The sequence below is a fragment of the Dermochelys coriacea genome, chromosome 10, assembly GCF_009764565.3.
Source record: "Dermochelys coriacea isolate rDerCor1 chromosome 10, rDerCor1.pri.v4, whole genome shotgun sequence".
NCBI lineage: Eukaryota > Metazoa > Chordata > Testudines > Dermochelyidae > Dermochelys > Dermochelys coriacea.
Window position 1 is genome coordinate 20,210,014 of NC_050077.1, and position 18,374 is coordinate 20,228,387.

The following is an 18,374-nucleotide window of genomic DNA, read 5'->3' on the forward strand; positions in this document are numbered from 1 at the left end:
GAAGTTGTACCAACAAAGGGTGAAGTTAGGAAGAGCCAAGAGAACACGCCCAGAGCCACACAAACAGAGCAAGGCATCATGTACTCTTTAAATATGCTCTCTCAAGTCCCTGGTCCTGCTGCAGAAGCTACTTACAGTTTGAAAAGGCTTGACTGGTGGTCAAGAATGACCCTTTCATCTATGTATTACATCCAGCATCTCATAATTCAAGTGATCAGAAATCCTACAATCTTTAGACCTGCACAGAGAAATGCAGACATTCCCGGGATGATCACAAGGAATTATCACATATTTAAGCTTACTTTTGCTATCAGTAAGAAACAAATTAAGTTTGATAAATGATCTCCTAGTGGTATTTAGAATCATTTGAAATAGTGCTGTTATAGCTCTCGGATGCCGAGTAAATATCACTATGTTGCAATTGAAGGGAATAAAAAATATTTTTCCCTAGTGTGTGTCAAAATAATAGCTGCAATTACATAGTGTTAGTGTAAACTACTTCTTATGTAATCAAAGTGGAAATTAGGGAATCTGGGATATATTAACAATGCAATTAGCAACTGAGAAAAGCATATGCACTTTGAATAGACAAATTGAACAAATATTTATTGTATGCTAAACACAGCAAGTTTAGAATACAGTGTTTTGATATTTTGTTGAACTAAATACTAATTCTTCATTTGGAGAAAAAAGTGTGCGAATAATATGACTAGTTCTGACCTATTCAGCCTCTTTCTCTCATTCAATATTTGATCTGCCTCTCTATCTTGTTTGGCATCAACATTCAATATCAGCTAATAAGGTGTCACTTTGCTTATTTAATACAAAATAAATAGTCCTACTTGTTTTTTAATAATAGCACAGCAGAGCCCACTTATGCTCTGCACAGCTGGGAGTCCATTATAATTTATTTTTATGTATTTATTTCAATTTTTTTAAGTGCTCTGATCATCCAACATTTAATAAGCACATGTACGTAACTTCAAAGAATTAAATCAAAAGCAGAGTTTCATTATAAGTGTGATCAAGAGGCTTCACTGACAAAAAACATTAGAAACTAGTCCACACTTGCCATATTACCTCCTCCCAAACCATAAATGCTTGCTTGTCAGTTAGAAGCAACCATGTTCAAACAGAATTGTCTGTTTGTTGAATAGGGTGGGACAGCACAGTTATAGCACTATGTTGTGTAATTCATACTCCAAACATAAAACTGGCAGTTAGACTTGCAGTCTGCACAAGCCCTTAGATTTCCACTTTAAAATAGTGCCTAGCTTACAAGCCACAACATGACCAAATTTTAAAATTAGATCAGCAGAGATTATAAAGCTAACCCATGTGTGCAATTGCTTGCATGCTTTTCCAAAAAACAGTGCCCTCTTTGCTCCATATTTAACAATTTCTCATATAAAGAGATTATTTTTGAGTTGCTTATAATATAGTTTCTCTTCCTTATCTTCAATCCTTGCCCTTTTATTTTTGCATTATTTACCATTGCAAAAGGCCTGTTGGCAGCACTCCATTTCCTTCTGTTCCTGGATTCTATATGCAGTATCCTCAGTGAGATCTCTCCTGAAATACCAAGGACAGATTCAAAGTGTAAAATATTAACTCATTTGACTTCTCTTGTCTTGGAATATCTTTTCTATATGGTTGTGACTAGAATTGTGCACAATGGGTCACATTCTATCCAGGCTGACATAAGAAGATGCATCTCCATGCCTAGTGTTCAAAATGAGATTTTTTACTGCCTTGTATCTGGTATACATTAGGTATACAGACCATTGCAATATTCTAGGTGACAAATAAGACTAGTATAAAAATTTAATTTGAAATGGACCCTACTTTTGCCTTTCTAAGGTTCAACCAGTTCTACTTGGAGAGATATAGGCCTCGATTGCCGATTAGGGATGAGTTTTTAGCATGTGCTTAAGTGCTTTGCTGACTCAGTTAAATAGTTAAATAATTTCTCCAGCTTTATATATTATGGACAATATCCTGCTATTGTCCCCTATGTAAAGATCAATGTCAAGATATGTCCATAAAAGTAAGGTGCATCTAAAGATCTTGTTTGACTTTTTACTGTCTCCCAAAAAATCTGTCAAATTCTTTCCTTTGTTTTGTTTATTCCCCTGAGAAAATTCGGAGATGTAATTAATCCTGGCTCAATATTTTGTCAATTTTTAACAGTTCCAATTTCCTAAGTATATAATTATGCTGCTCCTCAGCATTATACTCTTTCTACATGAAAAAGATATTCCTAGTCTGAGAACCTTCAGCATTTCTGTGGAAAAAAGACTTAATTCCATTTTGTATTGACATCCTTAACAATGAGCTAATCTCTCACTAACTGTTCCCTCAGTCTTGTCAATTGATCAAGGCCCTGTGTATTTGGTAGCAAGTTAGACACCTAAATTTGGTGGAAGGCCCCTTGTTCTTGTAGAACTCTAAACTGACACACTGGATATTTTAAATTAAATTAAATATGTACAGGAATACAATCAGGCCAACAACCATTCTTTATTTTATTATTAAATTCAGTTCATTTTACACTACCCCTAAATGTTCAGTGTTCCTCTGATTTTTGTACTGATAATACCTAACGAACATTGTAGAAGTTGTCCGCTGGGTGAAGCTGGAGGTTTTGGTAACTGTGTAGGGGATAGTTGGGGCTTGAGCATCCAAGAAGTCTTGGGAGGTGGTTTCGGACAACGTGATAACATTAGTTGGACATGTCTGCCAAAATGATCATTTGCAAAACAGTTAGCAATGTTGACGTAAAAGCAGAGTTGAGGCAATATAAGTTACAAGTATAGTAAATTTACATTCTGATAAAATGTAAGAAAATAATTACACTATTAACAATATTTTTTATCATTAATAAAAAAGTTAATAATTAAAATGTAACCATTAGTCTTCAGAGCTAGCACCCAACTGAAGTGAATGGAGCAGTCATACCTGTCAGAGCTATTGTTTTGTGCTATCTGCAGACTCAGGCAGATTTCACTGAATCATCCTCTGTTGAGTCACATTTAGGAAGTTTTATTTACAATGACAAGGGCTAGGGTTATAATTTTTTAAATGAAAGTTTAACATCTGGAGCACTCTTCTGCAGTATAAGGTGAATTCTGAGACAAAATCCAGCATTGATAAGTAGATGAGGCCCTGTCTATGATTAAAGTCAACAATGATGAAAAATTGAGTTTTGTCCCAGATGGCCTCTTCTGCGCAGGAAACGGAAGAAGTTCAGGTCTCGAAGAATCCCCAAATGTCTTACCTAATGGCTTCTCAGAAGGGGGGCAGACTTTACACAGGATTTTGGGGCCAGATTTTCATCTGGGATAAAATGAGCACCATTCCACTGAAGTGTATACCAGCTGAGTATCTAGTCCTTACATGTGGCACTCTGCATAGCCAGACATTATATTATATTGCAATGCAGTGGTTCCAAGATTCTCTCTCATCTGTAGAGAATCAAAGTATTCATCCTGTCAAATGAAACCATCTAGAAGATGGAAAGACAATCCACCCACTTCAAAATAATATGCTTTGTTTCCTTGCATTTTACTCCATCTGGATCTGAGAGTGTTTGCCTATACCAGTAGCTGATTCATTACTAAAGGGCAATATGGTAGCTAATTATCTGTAATAAGAATCAGTTGTAAGACTGTATCTGATTTGGTGCTGTTTTGTAGTACTCTAGTTATAATTTCTATGTCATTTTGCTGCCATTACAATCATTATTTTTTTTATAATGCTACCTATTTATATAGTGCCTTTGATCTGTATCTCTAAGTACCCTTGACATCCACCCAAATGGGTACATCTGACAATGCAGTCTTTATTTAGAGACAATATTTCCTCAACAAGTTAATCACACAGCAATACAGAAGCTAACATACATGTATTTACACATCAGAGAACAGTTTGGGGCCCCCATTGCAACAAATGCTTAATGAGCCACAATCACCAACCTTGAATTTAACATTACTCCAATCATCTGTTCAAAATATAGGAAAATTCTGTGACTAAGTCCTTTTGTAATCAGTCAACTAACAACCTCACACCTGCTTGCCTTACTGTCAAGTCAAAAATTCACAGATTTTTTGTGTGGTTGAAAATCTGCAGACAGCACAAGGATTCACAGAAATGTGTCCATTAATGAGAATTACCTTACAGCAACTCTAAGGTTTGTTGGTTTGTTCGAAAAACCTTCAGAGAAGGACACTTTTTGACATTCCAATTATAGGGCTCAATCTTGTGCCTTTGAAGTCAACTGCAAGACTGTATCTGGGATATTACCTGACTCATACTGTTATTTCTTGATCAAACCAATTCTCTTATTGGAAACTATTAATTGTTGCTAGGGTTAGTAGTTGTCAGATGCTCTAATAGCAGGACTTTTCACAGGTTTAGATGGTTTAGATCTTTAGATGAGGTGTGAAAGCAACTTCATGCAGGCCACTTTATATGCCAATCTGAAACCAAGCTACCTAATTTGTTCTACTATATCCACCATAATAGATCAGCATTTTTCTTTCTTTCTTTCTTTCTTTTAGAAAAGATGTAACAACTTATTTTTCATGTCACTGAGTCTCCTGTTCACCATTATTACCAGGAAAAACTGCCTTCAGTGTCTTAGTAGTGTTGGTATTTAAAAGCAAAGTGAGAATCCTTCCTGTATTTTGTTTCTCCATAGTGTATATCTGACCAAAAAAAATTTGTTTAATATGAAGCATATAGGCTGAACAAATCTTCACCTTGCACCACATCTTGCCCAGCATTGTTTTGGCATTTAAATGATTGGGGATGGATAGCTTGAATATGAAGAACTGCTTTTGGTTTCAGAGATCCCAAGAGTTGCATTCATTTGCTTGTGACTAAGAAGCTGCTGATAGTATTGTGTAGTCTAAATCATCCTGTAGTGGATTTCATCAGTATTGATAGACAACTGCAGGTTGGGTTTGTGCACTTTATTGCCTTGTAATTGTTTGTGACTGAGGACTAGACTCTGACTTCAGGCACCAGCACCAGGAGCAGCCCTAGGAGGCCTTGTTACACTTATGCTCCCTGCTTGCTCCTAGGGATTGGAGGTTGGTAATTTACACTGTATAGGCCAGTAGTAAATTACTGTCTTCACCCTTCTACCCCACATTATCTCAGTGACCCTGACTGGCAAGTAAGGAGTGGAGACGTGGTTCTTCTCATTTGCTACGACTCCCCATCTACCTGTTCTAGGGAAGAATTTGGCAGGTAAGAACCCCTGCTTACTCTTATGCACCCAGTGTCTCCCAGACCCATGGTTCAAATAGCCTTCAGCAGGATATGAGAGGGTTTCTTATTCCCTGGGACAAGCATATAGTCCATATCATAATCTAGCTCTCAGAGAGGACTTCCTCGCCACTGCACCTACCACAGGAACATGTCCCATTTCAAAATGTTGCTCAGATAAATATTGTCTAATATAGTTGTATGGTAACACAGTTTTTAGTATGAGGTTAATGAGCCATTGGACACCATCTTCTCTAGAGAAATGCCATTCTTTAAAGTCAGCTTTATCCTGAGGGAACTGTTGCAAGGCAAGCAACTTTCTCACCTGGCATTCCAATCTGGATCTCAGTAAATCTCCATTTTAAAAGCCTGGGTCCCAATACGTTCCCTGTGATGTATAGGTAGAACTTACATCAGTCAATGGAAATTATACATCAAAGGCAGAAAATGGCCTTATACCTATAAAATATTGCCATGTCCCTGATGTATGTGGTGGCTGTAAGTACATCTCCAGCAGTCCTTTTGCTAGTGTCACTGGCTTTACAATTATTATAACTGCTATATTATTGCCCAGATCAAATTGCCTATACATTTTCTGCAATTTCTTATTTATCTTGTCCTTTTCCCAGCTCAGTATATTTTCATCTGACAGATTCTTTACTGTTCAAGATGAATTTTCACTCCTGATTTAGGGGGTCTTCTTTCTTGCACTTACATAAACACTTACTCTACAATACAGCACAGATTTTTATTACATGGAAATTGAAGAGTCCAACTGTTTACAACATTCTGTTCAGAATATGAAAGGTTTTTTAGTGCTTGCCACTTGGATCTAATCAGCTGGGTATTCTATGCCAATATATCAAAGTTACTGTCTATGATGGATTTGAAGCAGATCAGTAATAAGAACAGCCATACTGGGTCAGACCAAAAGTTCATCTAGCCCAGTATCTTTTCTTCTGACAGTGGCCAATGCCAGCTGCCCCAGAGGGAATGAACAGAACAGGTAATCATCAAGTGATCCATAATAATTTATGAATACTGTGCATTGACCTGTTTATTGGGATATTTACTGTATAATGTATCATTTTAGTTTAATAGAGGGCTAGAAGAAAAATCAGGAAAGAAAAGGAATAGCACAGGATAAGCCACATCTCTGCAAATACTTGAGGGTTTATTAAGTGTCAGAGACTGAGCTGTGGGTGGTCATGCCAAGTGACTGGAGCAGGAGTCAGTAGCCAAGAATCAGAGCCAGGGCTTAGAACCAGAGTCAGAGGCCAAAGGAAAGGCAGAACTCAGGAATTGGCACCAAGGGTCAGAGCTGGAGTCAGAAGCCACATGCCAGAATCAAGGGTCAAAATCAGGATTCCTGGAGTGGGCCAAGGCAGGAGGAAGGCTAGAACAAGCCTGAAAATAAGCAGATACGAGCACAACCATGAGCAAATGTTCTGAACTACCTCTTCCCCTTCTGCTGGTCTTAAAAGCAGGTCTGCTGATCCCCTCAGCTAGTTGGGCAGTTTGGCCAATCAGGCAGCACAAGTGTGGCCAGATGCGCTTGTTAGACTGCCTGAGGATTAAGCCAGCAGGTAAGCAGGATAGCTGTGGTTTCTTACTCCTGACACAATGCTAAGATAGGAAAAGGCCTGGACATAGAGATTAGAAAAATTGTGACAGGTTTAAAAAAAGATCATTACTGAAGAGGGATGGAATTGTTTCAAGGAACCAGACAGCTACCAACTATGGTGTCTGAAGAAGTTAGACTACCTAAGTTACATCAGGGGATGGTTAGAGTTTAGGTGAGATATGTGTAGACTGTTGTTTAAAATCCCTTTTCTCTAAGTACTTTGTTCCTACTGTTAAAATAAACAATATTTTGATTTAAGAAGGCTATTAGGTCATTAAATACATCACTGATCCCAGACTCTGGAGGAAAGAATCATGGATGTCTGGTTGGACCTGCTGGGTAAGAACAGTGATATGCAGAGTATTGTTGTTCAGAGCTAGATCTAAGAGTGGGAGAATTATGGAATTCTAGACAATGATAGGTAAAGGTACAAGGGCTAAGATCTGAGGGAGTGCTATTAGAAAAATCAGAAAAGGAACAGCGGTGTAGCTAGCCCTGCAACCGTGATGTGGACTTTAATCAAACTGTTAATTTCCCTCAGAATCATTTTGCAAGCAATTTCTCTGGCTCTGAATTTTCTTTAACATTCAATTTCCCCTGTTGCCATGTCTGCATATAAAGAGTCACCAAATTAAAAATGATTCCAACTAGAGAGTTGCTCCATAATAAATTGCTAAGGAAGGCAAATAAATAATATGTTTTTCTGATTGTCAATGATTGGAACTCTTGCCTTCTGAGGCTGATATGGGTGGAAATTCTTGCATTTTCCTATACAAATTAAATATGCTGAAATGTGAAGAGGGAGGCTGTAGAGATACCTGTCAGTGAATAAACTATCGGGATGCCAGTAACATGAACTCTGTCCATTTTTAAAAAAAATTGTTAAACTAAATCTGTTCCTGAGTTCCCCTGCAACATTCTGAGGTTTTACAATTGCATTTTCCTATTTCCTAAAGTGTTTATCTCTTCCCTGTTGCAGTGTGAAAACCACTCACAGGCATCAGGAGAAAATTATGACTGTGCATCACAAAGTGTTATCAAATGCACAAGTAAACAAAATGAACAAACAAAAATGTTCTCTCTAATCTCTTTCAGACCAGTAATCTTACATGTTACTAGTAATTATAGATTTACAGTTGGTCTGACAAAGGTGTGCTATTTTAAAGTAGACTCTCCACCTTTAATGGTTTTACTTTTTAATAAATGTTTCTACGTGTAAGCACAGAATAGATACATTTCCGAACTAGCATTTATTTTTAGAGGATTCATTATAGCTTATACATCTTTTAATTAACTCATCAAAGTTGTCTTTACCTCTAGGGATGTGATGAATGGTCCATTTTTACTGACCTGTCTTCTGAATTAAATATTTCTCATCTAATTTATGTTTCTAAAGAATAAAGCACAAGCTAGTACCATATGTATATTCTTAGCTTCTTCCTCTGCTGTTGTGAATGTTCTATTGTATTTTATTCACATCTAGTTTAGACTTTTTTTATTCAGTTGTAGTATTAATTATTGTAGGAGGAGTTATGACAAAATTGATGGTCTCTCATGTTTGCTAGTCTCTATATGTGAATACACTTAAGTCATTAATTAGGGGTTAATACTGTCCTTGTTTTGCACACAGAATTCCGTTTGACATCCATCCACTTTATCTGTCTTTCATATAATACTTATAGGATACCAATCACCATAGTATCGAGAAATTAATGAGAGTTCTGATAGTCCTTATTACAGTAGATATAAAATGACATTTATCTCTGAAATTTACACTTTCTACCATAAAGAACAAGTACCCATGGTGGTATAATGAGAAGGCCACTCTGCAAAGAGAAACTCAGAGTATCCTGCATCTTGTGTATTTTGTTCCTGTGTAGGGAAGTACATGGCCCTCTCCTTGTAATTGTGTTGTAAACTGGAACAACACAGTTATAAAGCAATATTTGGCTTGAAGAAACAATCTTTGATTTATATTTCATTTTTGAATGATGCAGAAAGGAGTCAATGATTTGTTTAAAGAAAAGGAGTACTTGTGGCACCTTAGAGACTAACAAATTTATTTGAGCATAAGCTTTCATGAGCTACAGCTCACTTCATTGGATGCATTTGGTGGAAAATACAGTGAGGAGATTTATATACACACACAGAGAACATGAAACAATGGGTTATCATACACACTGTAAGGAGAGGTTTCAGACTAGCAGCCGTGTTAGTCTGTATTCGCAAAAAGAAAAGGAGGACTTGTGGCACCTTAGAGACTAACAAATTTATTAGAGCATAAGCTTTCGTGAGCTACAGCTCACTTCATCGGACCAATGCATCTGATGAAGTGAGCTGTAGCTCACGAAAGCTTATGCTCTAATAAATTTGTTAGTCTCTAAGGTGCCACAAGTACTCCTTTTCTTTTTACTGTAAGGAGAGCGATCACTTAAGATGAGCCATCACCAGCAGCATGGGGGGGGAAAAGGAGAAAAATCTTTCATGGTGACAAGCAAGGTAGGCTATTTCCAGCAGTTAACAAGAACATCTGAGGAACAGTGGGGGGTGGGGTGGGGTGGGGGAGAGAAATAACATGGGGAAATAGTTTTTTGTGTAATGACTCATCCATTCCCAGTCTCTATTCAAACCTAAGTTAATTGTATCCAGTTTGCAAATTAATTCCAATTCAGCAGTCTCTCGTTGGAGTCTGTTTTTGAAGCTTTTTTGTTGAAGGATAGCCACTCTAAGATCTGTGATTGAGTGACCAGAGAGATTGAAGTGTTCTCCAACTGGTTTTTGAATGTTATAATTCTTGACGTCTGATTTGTGTCCATTCATTCTTTTACGTAGAGACTGTCCAGTTTGGCCAATGTACATGGCAGAGGGGCATTGCTGGCACATGATGGCATATATCACATTGGTAGATGCGCAGGTGAACGAGCCTCTGATAGTGTGGCTGATGTGATTAGGCCCTATGATGGTATCCCCTGAATAGATATGTGGACAGAGTTGGCAACGGGCTTTGTTGCAAGGATAGGTTCCTGGGTTAGTGGTTCTGTTGTGTGGTGTGTGGTTGCTGGTGAGTATTTGCTTCAGATTGGGGGGCTGTCTGTAAGCAAGGACTGGTCTGTCTCCCAAGATCTGTGAGAGTGATGGCTCGTCCTTCAGGATAGGTTGTAGATCCTTGATGATGCGTTGGAGAGGTTTTAGTTGGGGGCTGAAGGTGATGGCTAGTGGCGTTCTGTTGTTTTCTTTGTTGGGCCTGTCCTGTAGTAGGTGACTTCTGGGTACTCTTCTGGCTCTGTCAATCTGTTTCTTCACTTCAGCAGGTGGGTATTGTAGTTGTAGGAATGCATGATAGAGATCTTGTAGGTGTTTGTCTCTGTCTGAGGGGTTGGAGCAAATGCGGTTATATCGTAGCGCTTGGCTGTAGACAATGGATCGAGTGGTATGATCTGGATGAAAGCTAGAGGCATGTAGGTAGGAATAGCGGTCAGTAGGTTTCCGATATAGGGTGGTGTTTATGTGACCATCGCTTATTAGCACCGTAGTGTCCAGGAAGTGGATCTCTTGTGTGGACTGGTCCAGGCTGAGGTTGATGGTGGGATGGAAATTGTTGAAATAATGGTGGAATTCCTCAAGAGCTTCTTTTCCATGGGTCCAGATGATGAAGATGTCATCAATGTAGCGCAAGTAGAGTAGGGGCATTAGGGGACGAGAGCTGAGGAAGCGTTGTTCTAAGTCAGCCATAAAAAGGTTGGCATACTGTGGGGCCATGCGGGTACCCATCGCAGTGCCGCTGATTTGAAGGTATACATTGTCACCAAATGTGAAATAGTTATGGGTCAGGACAAAGTCACAAAGTTCAGCCACCAGGTTAGCCGTGACAGTATCGGGGATACTGTTCCTGACGGCTCGTAGTCCATCTTTGTGTGGAATGTTGGTGTAGAGGGCTTCTACATCCATAGTAGCTAGGATGGTGTTTTTAGGAAGATCACCAATGAACTTGTCACCATGAAAGGTTTTCCTCCTTTCCCCCCCCGCTGCTGGTGATGGCTTATCTTAAGTGATCACTCTCCTTACAGTGTGTATGATAAACCCATTGTTTCATGTTCTCTGTGTGTGTGTATATAAATCTCTCCTCTGTTTTTTCCACCAAATGCATCCGATGAAGTGAGCTGTAGCTCACGAAAGCTTATGCTCTAATAAATTTGTTAGTCTCTAAGGTGCCACCAGTACTCCTTTTCTTTTATTGGAAACTGTTCTCCCTCTGCCTTCTCACACCATCCCTGCAGCTCCTTGGAGTCCACAGCTGTAGCTGAAGGAGCTATGCTGTTGAGGAGAGGGTGGTACCTGTGTGGATACCACAGAATCTGCTAGCTTGGAAACTAGTCATTCTGTGAATCTTCAAGCTCTCTGGGGTCTGTGAGTCATGCTCCTGCCCCCTCTGTGAAGTAGGAAACCCTCTCTTCTTTGAGAGCTGCATGCAACACAGGCTCGACCTTGGGGAATTTTTAAGTGTTATTTCCTATACATAAAAAGAAAAGGAGTACTTGTGGCACCTTAGAGACTAACAAATTTATTAGAGCATAAGCTTTCGTGAGCTACAGCTCACTTCATCGGATGCATTTGGTGGAAAAAAAAAAAACCAAAATGCACCAAATGCATTTTCCACCAAATGCATCTGATGCATCCGATGAAGTGAGCTGTAGCTCACGAAAGCTTATGCTCTAATAAATTTGTTAGTCTCTAAGGTGCCACAAGTACTCCTTTTCTTTTTCTTTTTGCGAATACAGACTAACACAGCTGCTACTCTGATTCCTATACATAAGGAATACTATGCGAGAAAGGAAGATCAGGGCCTAACATAGATAGAAATAAATATAAGAAGAGAATTCAGATAAATAAAAGCATCTGCAATTGTATCAGAAATACAAGCACCGTTACTTGTTTCTGATACTGGTCAAAGCCATCAATGATTTATAGAAACATTCACACAGCAGAGTTTTAGGGCCCACTCCTGCTCCGACTGATGTCAATGAGAGTTTTGCTATTGACTTCAACTGGATTAGACTCTATCCTTTAGAAAGGATAAAATTCTTCAGTGGGAAGTATTGTCTTTGCTGCACTGATGAGACAAAAGCTGACTTTCCTCAGGGAAGAAATACAATATAAATATGTTAATAGTAATAATTATAATAATAAGAGACAATAATAATCTTGGATTTGATTCCTTCGATGTCTGTCTTTCTGCCTGTTAGAAAATAGCTGCCAAAATAGTCTACTTGATTTACTTGAGCCGATATCGTCTACTGCAGTGGGATTACTTATTGCTGTTTTATCACTTCAAATATGCTTTCTTGGTTTCTGTGTGTTTCTTTAAAAATTAATATACATGTCTTTTAAAAATAGAAACATGCTAAGAATCGTAATTACTTTCTCAGTCTATTTAAAGCCTGTCTTCAGACCTTCATAAAACCAGCAGATTCACTATTTCTGTAAAGAGAGATTTAATTGCCATACCCTTGGGTTAGATCCTTTCCCACTTTTCCCAGTGGGCTGGCACTGAATAAACCAAAATGCTTTTGTCTATAATACTGCTTGGAATAGATACAGTTACTAATACTTAGCTCTTAATACTGAGCTTTTCATCCAGAGATCTCCAAGCGCTTTACAATACATCCTTATCCCCATTTTATAGAAATGGAAAATGAGTCACAAGAAAATTAAATGACTTGCCCAATGTTATACAGCAGGTCAGTAACAGTGAGAAGTAGAACTCACGTCTACTGGCCAGTGCTCTACTCTCTTGACCACACTGCCTCTTTAGTGAAGCAAGAATCTTTTGCAAAATTAAATCCATTTGGTTGAGAGGCTAAGGGTCTATTCAACATCTGGAACTTCAAACAAGTTTTAAAGTTTTTTCACATGGTGGCATTAAATACTATTTTACCACCAATCTCTTTTCTTGTGTAAAGCTTTGATTTTCTATTCTTCTTACACTTTACCTTTTTCTCCACCTTTTGGGGTCCTGATTCTTCACTGCCTTGTACCTTGTGTAATAATTTACTCCTGTGCAAAGTGAGCATAAAATGCTACCATTCTGATATGTTAGGATTTTTTTATACTTACTTTGCATAGGTATAAACGACAATGGTCCCTTCTCAGTGCAGGGGGATGGATTAGATGACCTCTCAAGGTTCTTTCCAGCCCTACAGTTCTATGACACATGATGCAGGGTTGTGAGGAACTAGGCCCTTTGTCTCTGCATTTAGTAGCAAAACTCTTCTATGGTTCCCCAGAACCTGAACCATATGATGCATTAGCTTGAGGTAAATTATCAATGGCAAACACACATCTAAGGCCTTGCATACATGAGAAAGTTGCATCAGTTTTATTAAAGATGTGATTTTAAATCTATTTAGTCAAACTAGTGCAAATCTCTTGTGGTAAGTCTTATTTCAGTTTAAGCCAAGTTTATTTTCATTTTAGCTTAAATCAATTAGAAATCAATTTAAACTGAATTAAGGCACTCTGAAATAAGAGTATGCATGCACAGATTTGCACTAGTTTAACTAAATAGGTTTTAAAACTTATTTAAGATAAACCAGTGCAACTTTTCTCTTGTTGACAAGGCCTAATTGTCTATGGGCCCAATCCAATAGCAACAGAAATCAATGGAAAGACTCCCATTGACTTAAATAGGCATTGAGTGAAGCCCTTAGTATCATGCAGATTCTTCAGTTACACATACATGACACTCTTCAATACAATATACACACAGACAGACATAAGTGTATGAAAATGTTTCTCCCTCTTTCTTTACCACAAATCTAATCCTGAGCTTCTAAACAGCAGGCATTCACTCCCTTGAATGACATTGCTTTGTATATATAAACCACAGTCACCTTACAATAGTGCTTTATGAAGAAATGTGGGTGCACACTACACACATATAGGGGAGATTTTCAGCAGCACAAAAAGTCATTTAGGGGACCTCTCCCATTGAAAATCAATGAAACTTGGACTTTTAAACTCCCATTAGTGCCTTTGAAAATCTCCCCCATGTTGTTTCATCTGTTCTTTATTCCTTTGGCTCATGAGTCACCATTTATGATTAATTGTGTTTTTTGTTATTTGAACTAAATTGTTTAGAAATCTTTGGACCTGGATAACTATACAATGAAGTTTATTATTAATAATATTAATTAATAATAACTTATGGTGTCTGGGCAGTAGAGTCTCACTCATTTGGATGTTGGTTTGGATTAAGGTGTGTTTTATTTTAGCTCTGCAGAAGCTTTAGTTGAATCTTTTCTGCCATAGACAGTCCAATGGTATTTAGACAAATCCACCTGCTTTTTTTCTGTAGTCACAGAGCCAATCCAGCAAGGTGACAACCACCCTCAATTCCCAGTGAAGTCAGAAATCATAGAACCCGCTCAATATGATGTAGGACTGGGCCCAAAATTGCTGTATCTCTGTTTGTACATGTCTGTCTGACAGTCTGTCTGTAAAGGGCTATGAAAATATAAGAATCTCAGGAAGCTGACACACAAAATCAGGAATGAATTGTGATTTACCTTTTTTCTGTCTAATGTACACAAGTATTTGATTAACATCAACAATGATAAAGGTGAATCCAACAAGAAAAGCCTTAAACAACCTTAAAAACAGAATGACAAGAGTGACAAACTCTTGGAGCTGGGCACTGTAGGTATTTGTCTTGGCAGTCCAAGTGTATATCCCTACTGCTGTTTGATTTTTTTTTTAAATACTACAGCAGATGCTGGCCAAAGGATTATAAAACATTATGAAGTCACGTTAAACATTCTGAGACAGATTTTGTTCTGTGATGACGCTACACTGCACTGCTAGCAAAATCTGGTCTTAAAACTGACTTAACCAGCGAAGGGGGGATTGCCCCAGGTCAAGAGTGACATCTAGGGGTGTGGCACTTGAGTAGGAGCTCTTATGCCTCTCCCCCTTCCTGCCAACTCCAGAGCAGGAAAAAGAGTGCATGGCTAGAGGAATGGGACATGCCTAATCATGTCCTTGTGCTATACTACTCTTCAGCTATTTTTTCAGTCTCTTCAGGCTGCTCTTACTCAAGGAGGGGGACCACCTCTGCACAAAACAGCACCATTAACAAGACCAGGTTTTGTAAATGTAAATAGTTCTTTTTCCCATTACCTGAGAAATCTAGTTCCCCAGTATTATGCATGTTCTGGCAACAGCAAAGGAGTTATATGTTTCTTCAACAGCCTCTTATAAAATGAGTGCATGTATTACATAGTGCATATTTTCAGTGCATAGATCAGCCACACTACTCAGTGGCAGAACAGTTAAAATAGCTGCCATCATAGCCTTTTGGTAAACCAGGCAACAAGCTTTTCAGAGACTTATCAGCAAAACACTCTGAAACAAATCCTCAAGGGGGCCAAAACTCTACCTAGTGCCTTTGCAGAGGTGGCATTCAACCCCTGGCACAAACTAGAGCAACCACAGGACTGTTCTATGCCAGCTGGAATAGCCCTATGGGGTAGTTCTGATGGCCCAGGATAATTGGTGTTCATTCCAGGCTGACTGCTTCTTGCCAACAGCATACATATGACATACCCCATGTGTTGGGAGAGTAGAGGAAGAGCAGGTGGCACAGAGCTGGCTATGCTGGCCTTATACTACTGGGTAATCCCCATGTTACAGGGGAATTTCCAGTTGCCTGGAGTGAGGATCTGACCCCTTTATCTAACCTACCATTCTTATTCAAAATTAAGCAAAAAAGAAGTATTGAACTAACCACTGCAGCTTACATCTGACATTGTTACCATCAAAATAGGGATAGCACACAAATTCCTAAAGCTTAGTGAGTGAAAAACAGAATATTTGTTGTTTGTTCTTATATTAAATTGCAGCAAAGCTCTTCGTTTGCAGTCTCCTGACATGTACTCCTGTTTGTGCTGACCAAAATTGGGGCATTACCTTGTACCCTGACTTTGGTTCTAAACTTCATAACAATAACAAGCAGAAATGTACCTGTGAAGTGTGAGGCTTAATAAGATACTGTGCTACTCATTCATTTCTGTGCGATTATTTCATTGGATTGGCATTTTGGTATTTACCCAGGAAATTCTATAACCCTACTCAAGCCAATACAGTTGATTCCAAATGAAGTTGTTTGTATGCTAATGATGGCCAAGAAATACATTTATGTACCGCTGGTTCAGTGAAGCCTTTCCAAAAGTATATTATAAATATCACTTATAGAGAAGGTTGTCACCACACTATTATTATATGCTGGAACTGCTGTCCATTCACAAATCTGAATGCATTTTATTGTTGAGCACAAGAACTGCCCTACCTGCTCCACACAAGAAAAATGTTCTTTACATGTGAGTAAACAAGCCCAGTGTCTCACAAACTTTGAAAAAAACATGTCTTACAACAAAGCTGTTTCAGACTTATATGTGAAATTCATTGTCACACTTTAGGGGCCAAATCCTCAAATAGTGTATACCAGCATAACCATTGAGGATCTGGCTAAAAGTGACTATTGTAGAATAAGATTTACTACAGTGTTACACTTAATTGCCCTAAACATTACTAATCTCTGATACAACCAATAAGTAAGTTATTTCTAGTTTTGCAAATCTAGATGTATATTAGCAAAGAGTTCCTTCTTCTTTAAATGTTAAATGGAAACTACTTGGCTTCCATTATATTATTTCCATTACATAGGCTTTCATCACTTTCCACCACATTACCTATACAATCAAGTGACTTTAAAACAAATGTACGTTACCTGGTTATTATTATTTATTTGTACTGCAGTTGTGTCTAGAAGCACTAATTGGGGAACAGGGCCCTATTGTGATAGGCACTGTAAAGACAGGCAATAAAAAGATCATCTTAGCCCTGAAGAGCTCACAATCTAAGTTATGACAAAATGAAACAAACAAATGAGACAAACAAGAGACTAGGGAGGGCAACTACATATGGTTATATTAGGCATCTGATTTTGTTAATAATAATAATAAACACTTCACATGTTCAAAGTGCTATACCAACATTAAAAGCCAATTTGTGGCACTGGGAGGAGTGACTCTGTTCTGACTTTCTACATTTTGCTTCCCACATCTTCTGAAGAGTACTTCTGCCACCTTTTTCTGCATCAAAGCACTTGGAATCACCTTACAAAGTCAAAAATAAGATTTTAAAATCAACGTATAAATCTGATTAGAAGTCAGTGCAGGCATCAGAGCAGGAAAAATATGCAATGATCATTTAGAACAGCTACTGTAAATAGCCTCTCTACAGTATTTTAAGCATGTTGAAGCCTATGAACCAACAGATCAATTATTCAAATAGTAAAGCCTCATAATAGTACTGCAGGTGACTGGAGAACAGACTAAAACCTCAGTATTACTCTGAGATATAATCTGTAACATTCTTCAAGTGATTTAAAAAAAAAGTCCTCAATAAAATGGGGCTAGTGTGAAGCAGTGGAGCTCCACTGGCTAGCGTCTGGGCATGTGAGTCAAGACACCTAGGTTCTATTCCTCCCTGCCAGTTACTCTACCAATGAGTTGTTCTGTGACTTTAAGTTGCTATTCAGTGGGAGTCATAAGTGATCAGCAGTTCTGAAAATCATGCCAGTCACCTCTCTAAGCTTGAGTTTACTGTGTGGAGATACTGGAATGGTAGTAATATAGATCTTTGTGGACTTTGGATGAAAGTTACTCTATAAGTACAAATTATTATTATTATTATTAGAGACGCTACATGGTCACTAACATTCAAGATCTGGCTGTAAAACAACACCAAGAGTCTTATTTTTAGAAACAAGGAGAAGAACACAAGTCTATTCCATGCCACAGAAGCAGTAGAAACTGTTGCATGTGTCTGAGTCGATCAACATGGTTTCAGTCTTGTTCAGTTGAGTTTTGGAAATCGTTGAGCCATTCAGTCCTGAACCTACTCCAGGCACTGCAACAAAACCAATGCTGCAATTGAAACATCAGGAGTGTGGGAGAGTTAGATTTCACTGTCATCAGCATATGATCTATGTGATAACATATTCATGGAAAACCGAAGCCAGAGGTAAAGTCTGAACCCCACACACAGCCCTGAGAAACACTGCAATATCTTAGAAACTTGAACAAAGCAGGAAACAGTGGAGAAAATATGATACTAAGTTGTTGCAAACCAAAGATATTCTAGTAAGACTTCATGATAGACAATATCAAAAGGTGGATGACAGATCTAGGAGACCAGCAAACATTATAGCCCACAACCAGTCTTAACAAAGAAGTTATTGCAGACATTGCATTCTCCACAAAGCATTCTCCATGGAGCATAATCAGAATCCTTGCTAAAACTTATCATACATTTTGTCCTGCAATGAATGCACAGCTTTTCAGTGACTTCCTTTTCAAGGCTGTTAGCCATGAATGGTTATTTAGAAAATAGGAGGGAATTTACAGGTTTATCAAGTTGT

The 18,374-nt window shown here is 38.3% G+C and overlaps 1 protein-coding gene across 2 annotated transcripts in view; it reads right to left on the minus strand.

Annotated features, from left to right (window-relative positions):
• BMERB1 (bMERB domain containing 1) overlaps positions 1-18,374 on the minus strand; it is a 99,090-nt gene that overhangs the window by 79,224 nt on the left and 1,492 nt on the right. The window contains exon 1 of one of the 2 annotated variants that reach the window (XM_043494128.1): positions 1,493-1,566. The exons of the other annotated variant lie outside the window; for it this stretch is intronic. Coding sequence (XP_043350063.1) covers positions 1,493-1,523 — 31 coding nt within the window. The 5' untranslated portion in view covers positions 1,524-1,566. Of the gene's footprint in view, positions 1-1,492; positions 1,567-18,374 lie in introns of those variants that run through there. 2 annotated transcript variants of the gene reach the window in all.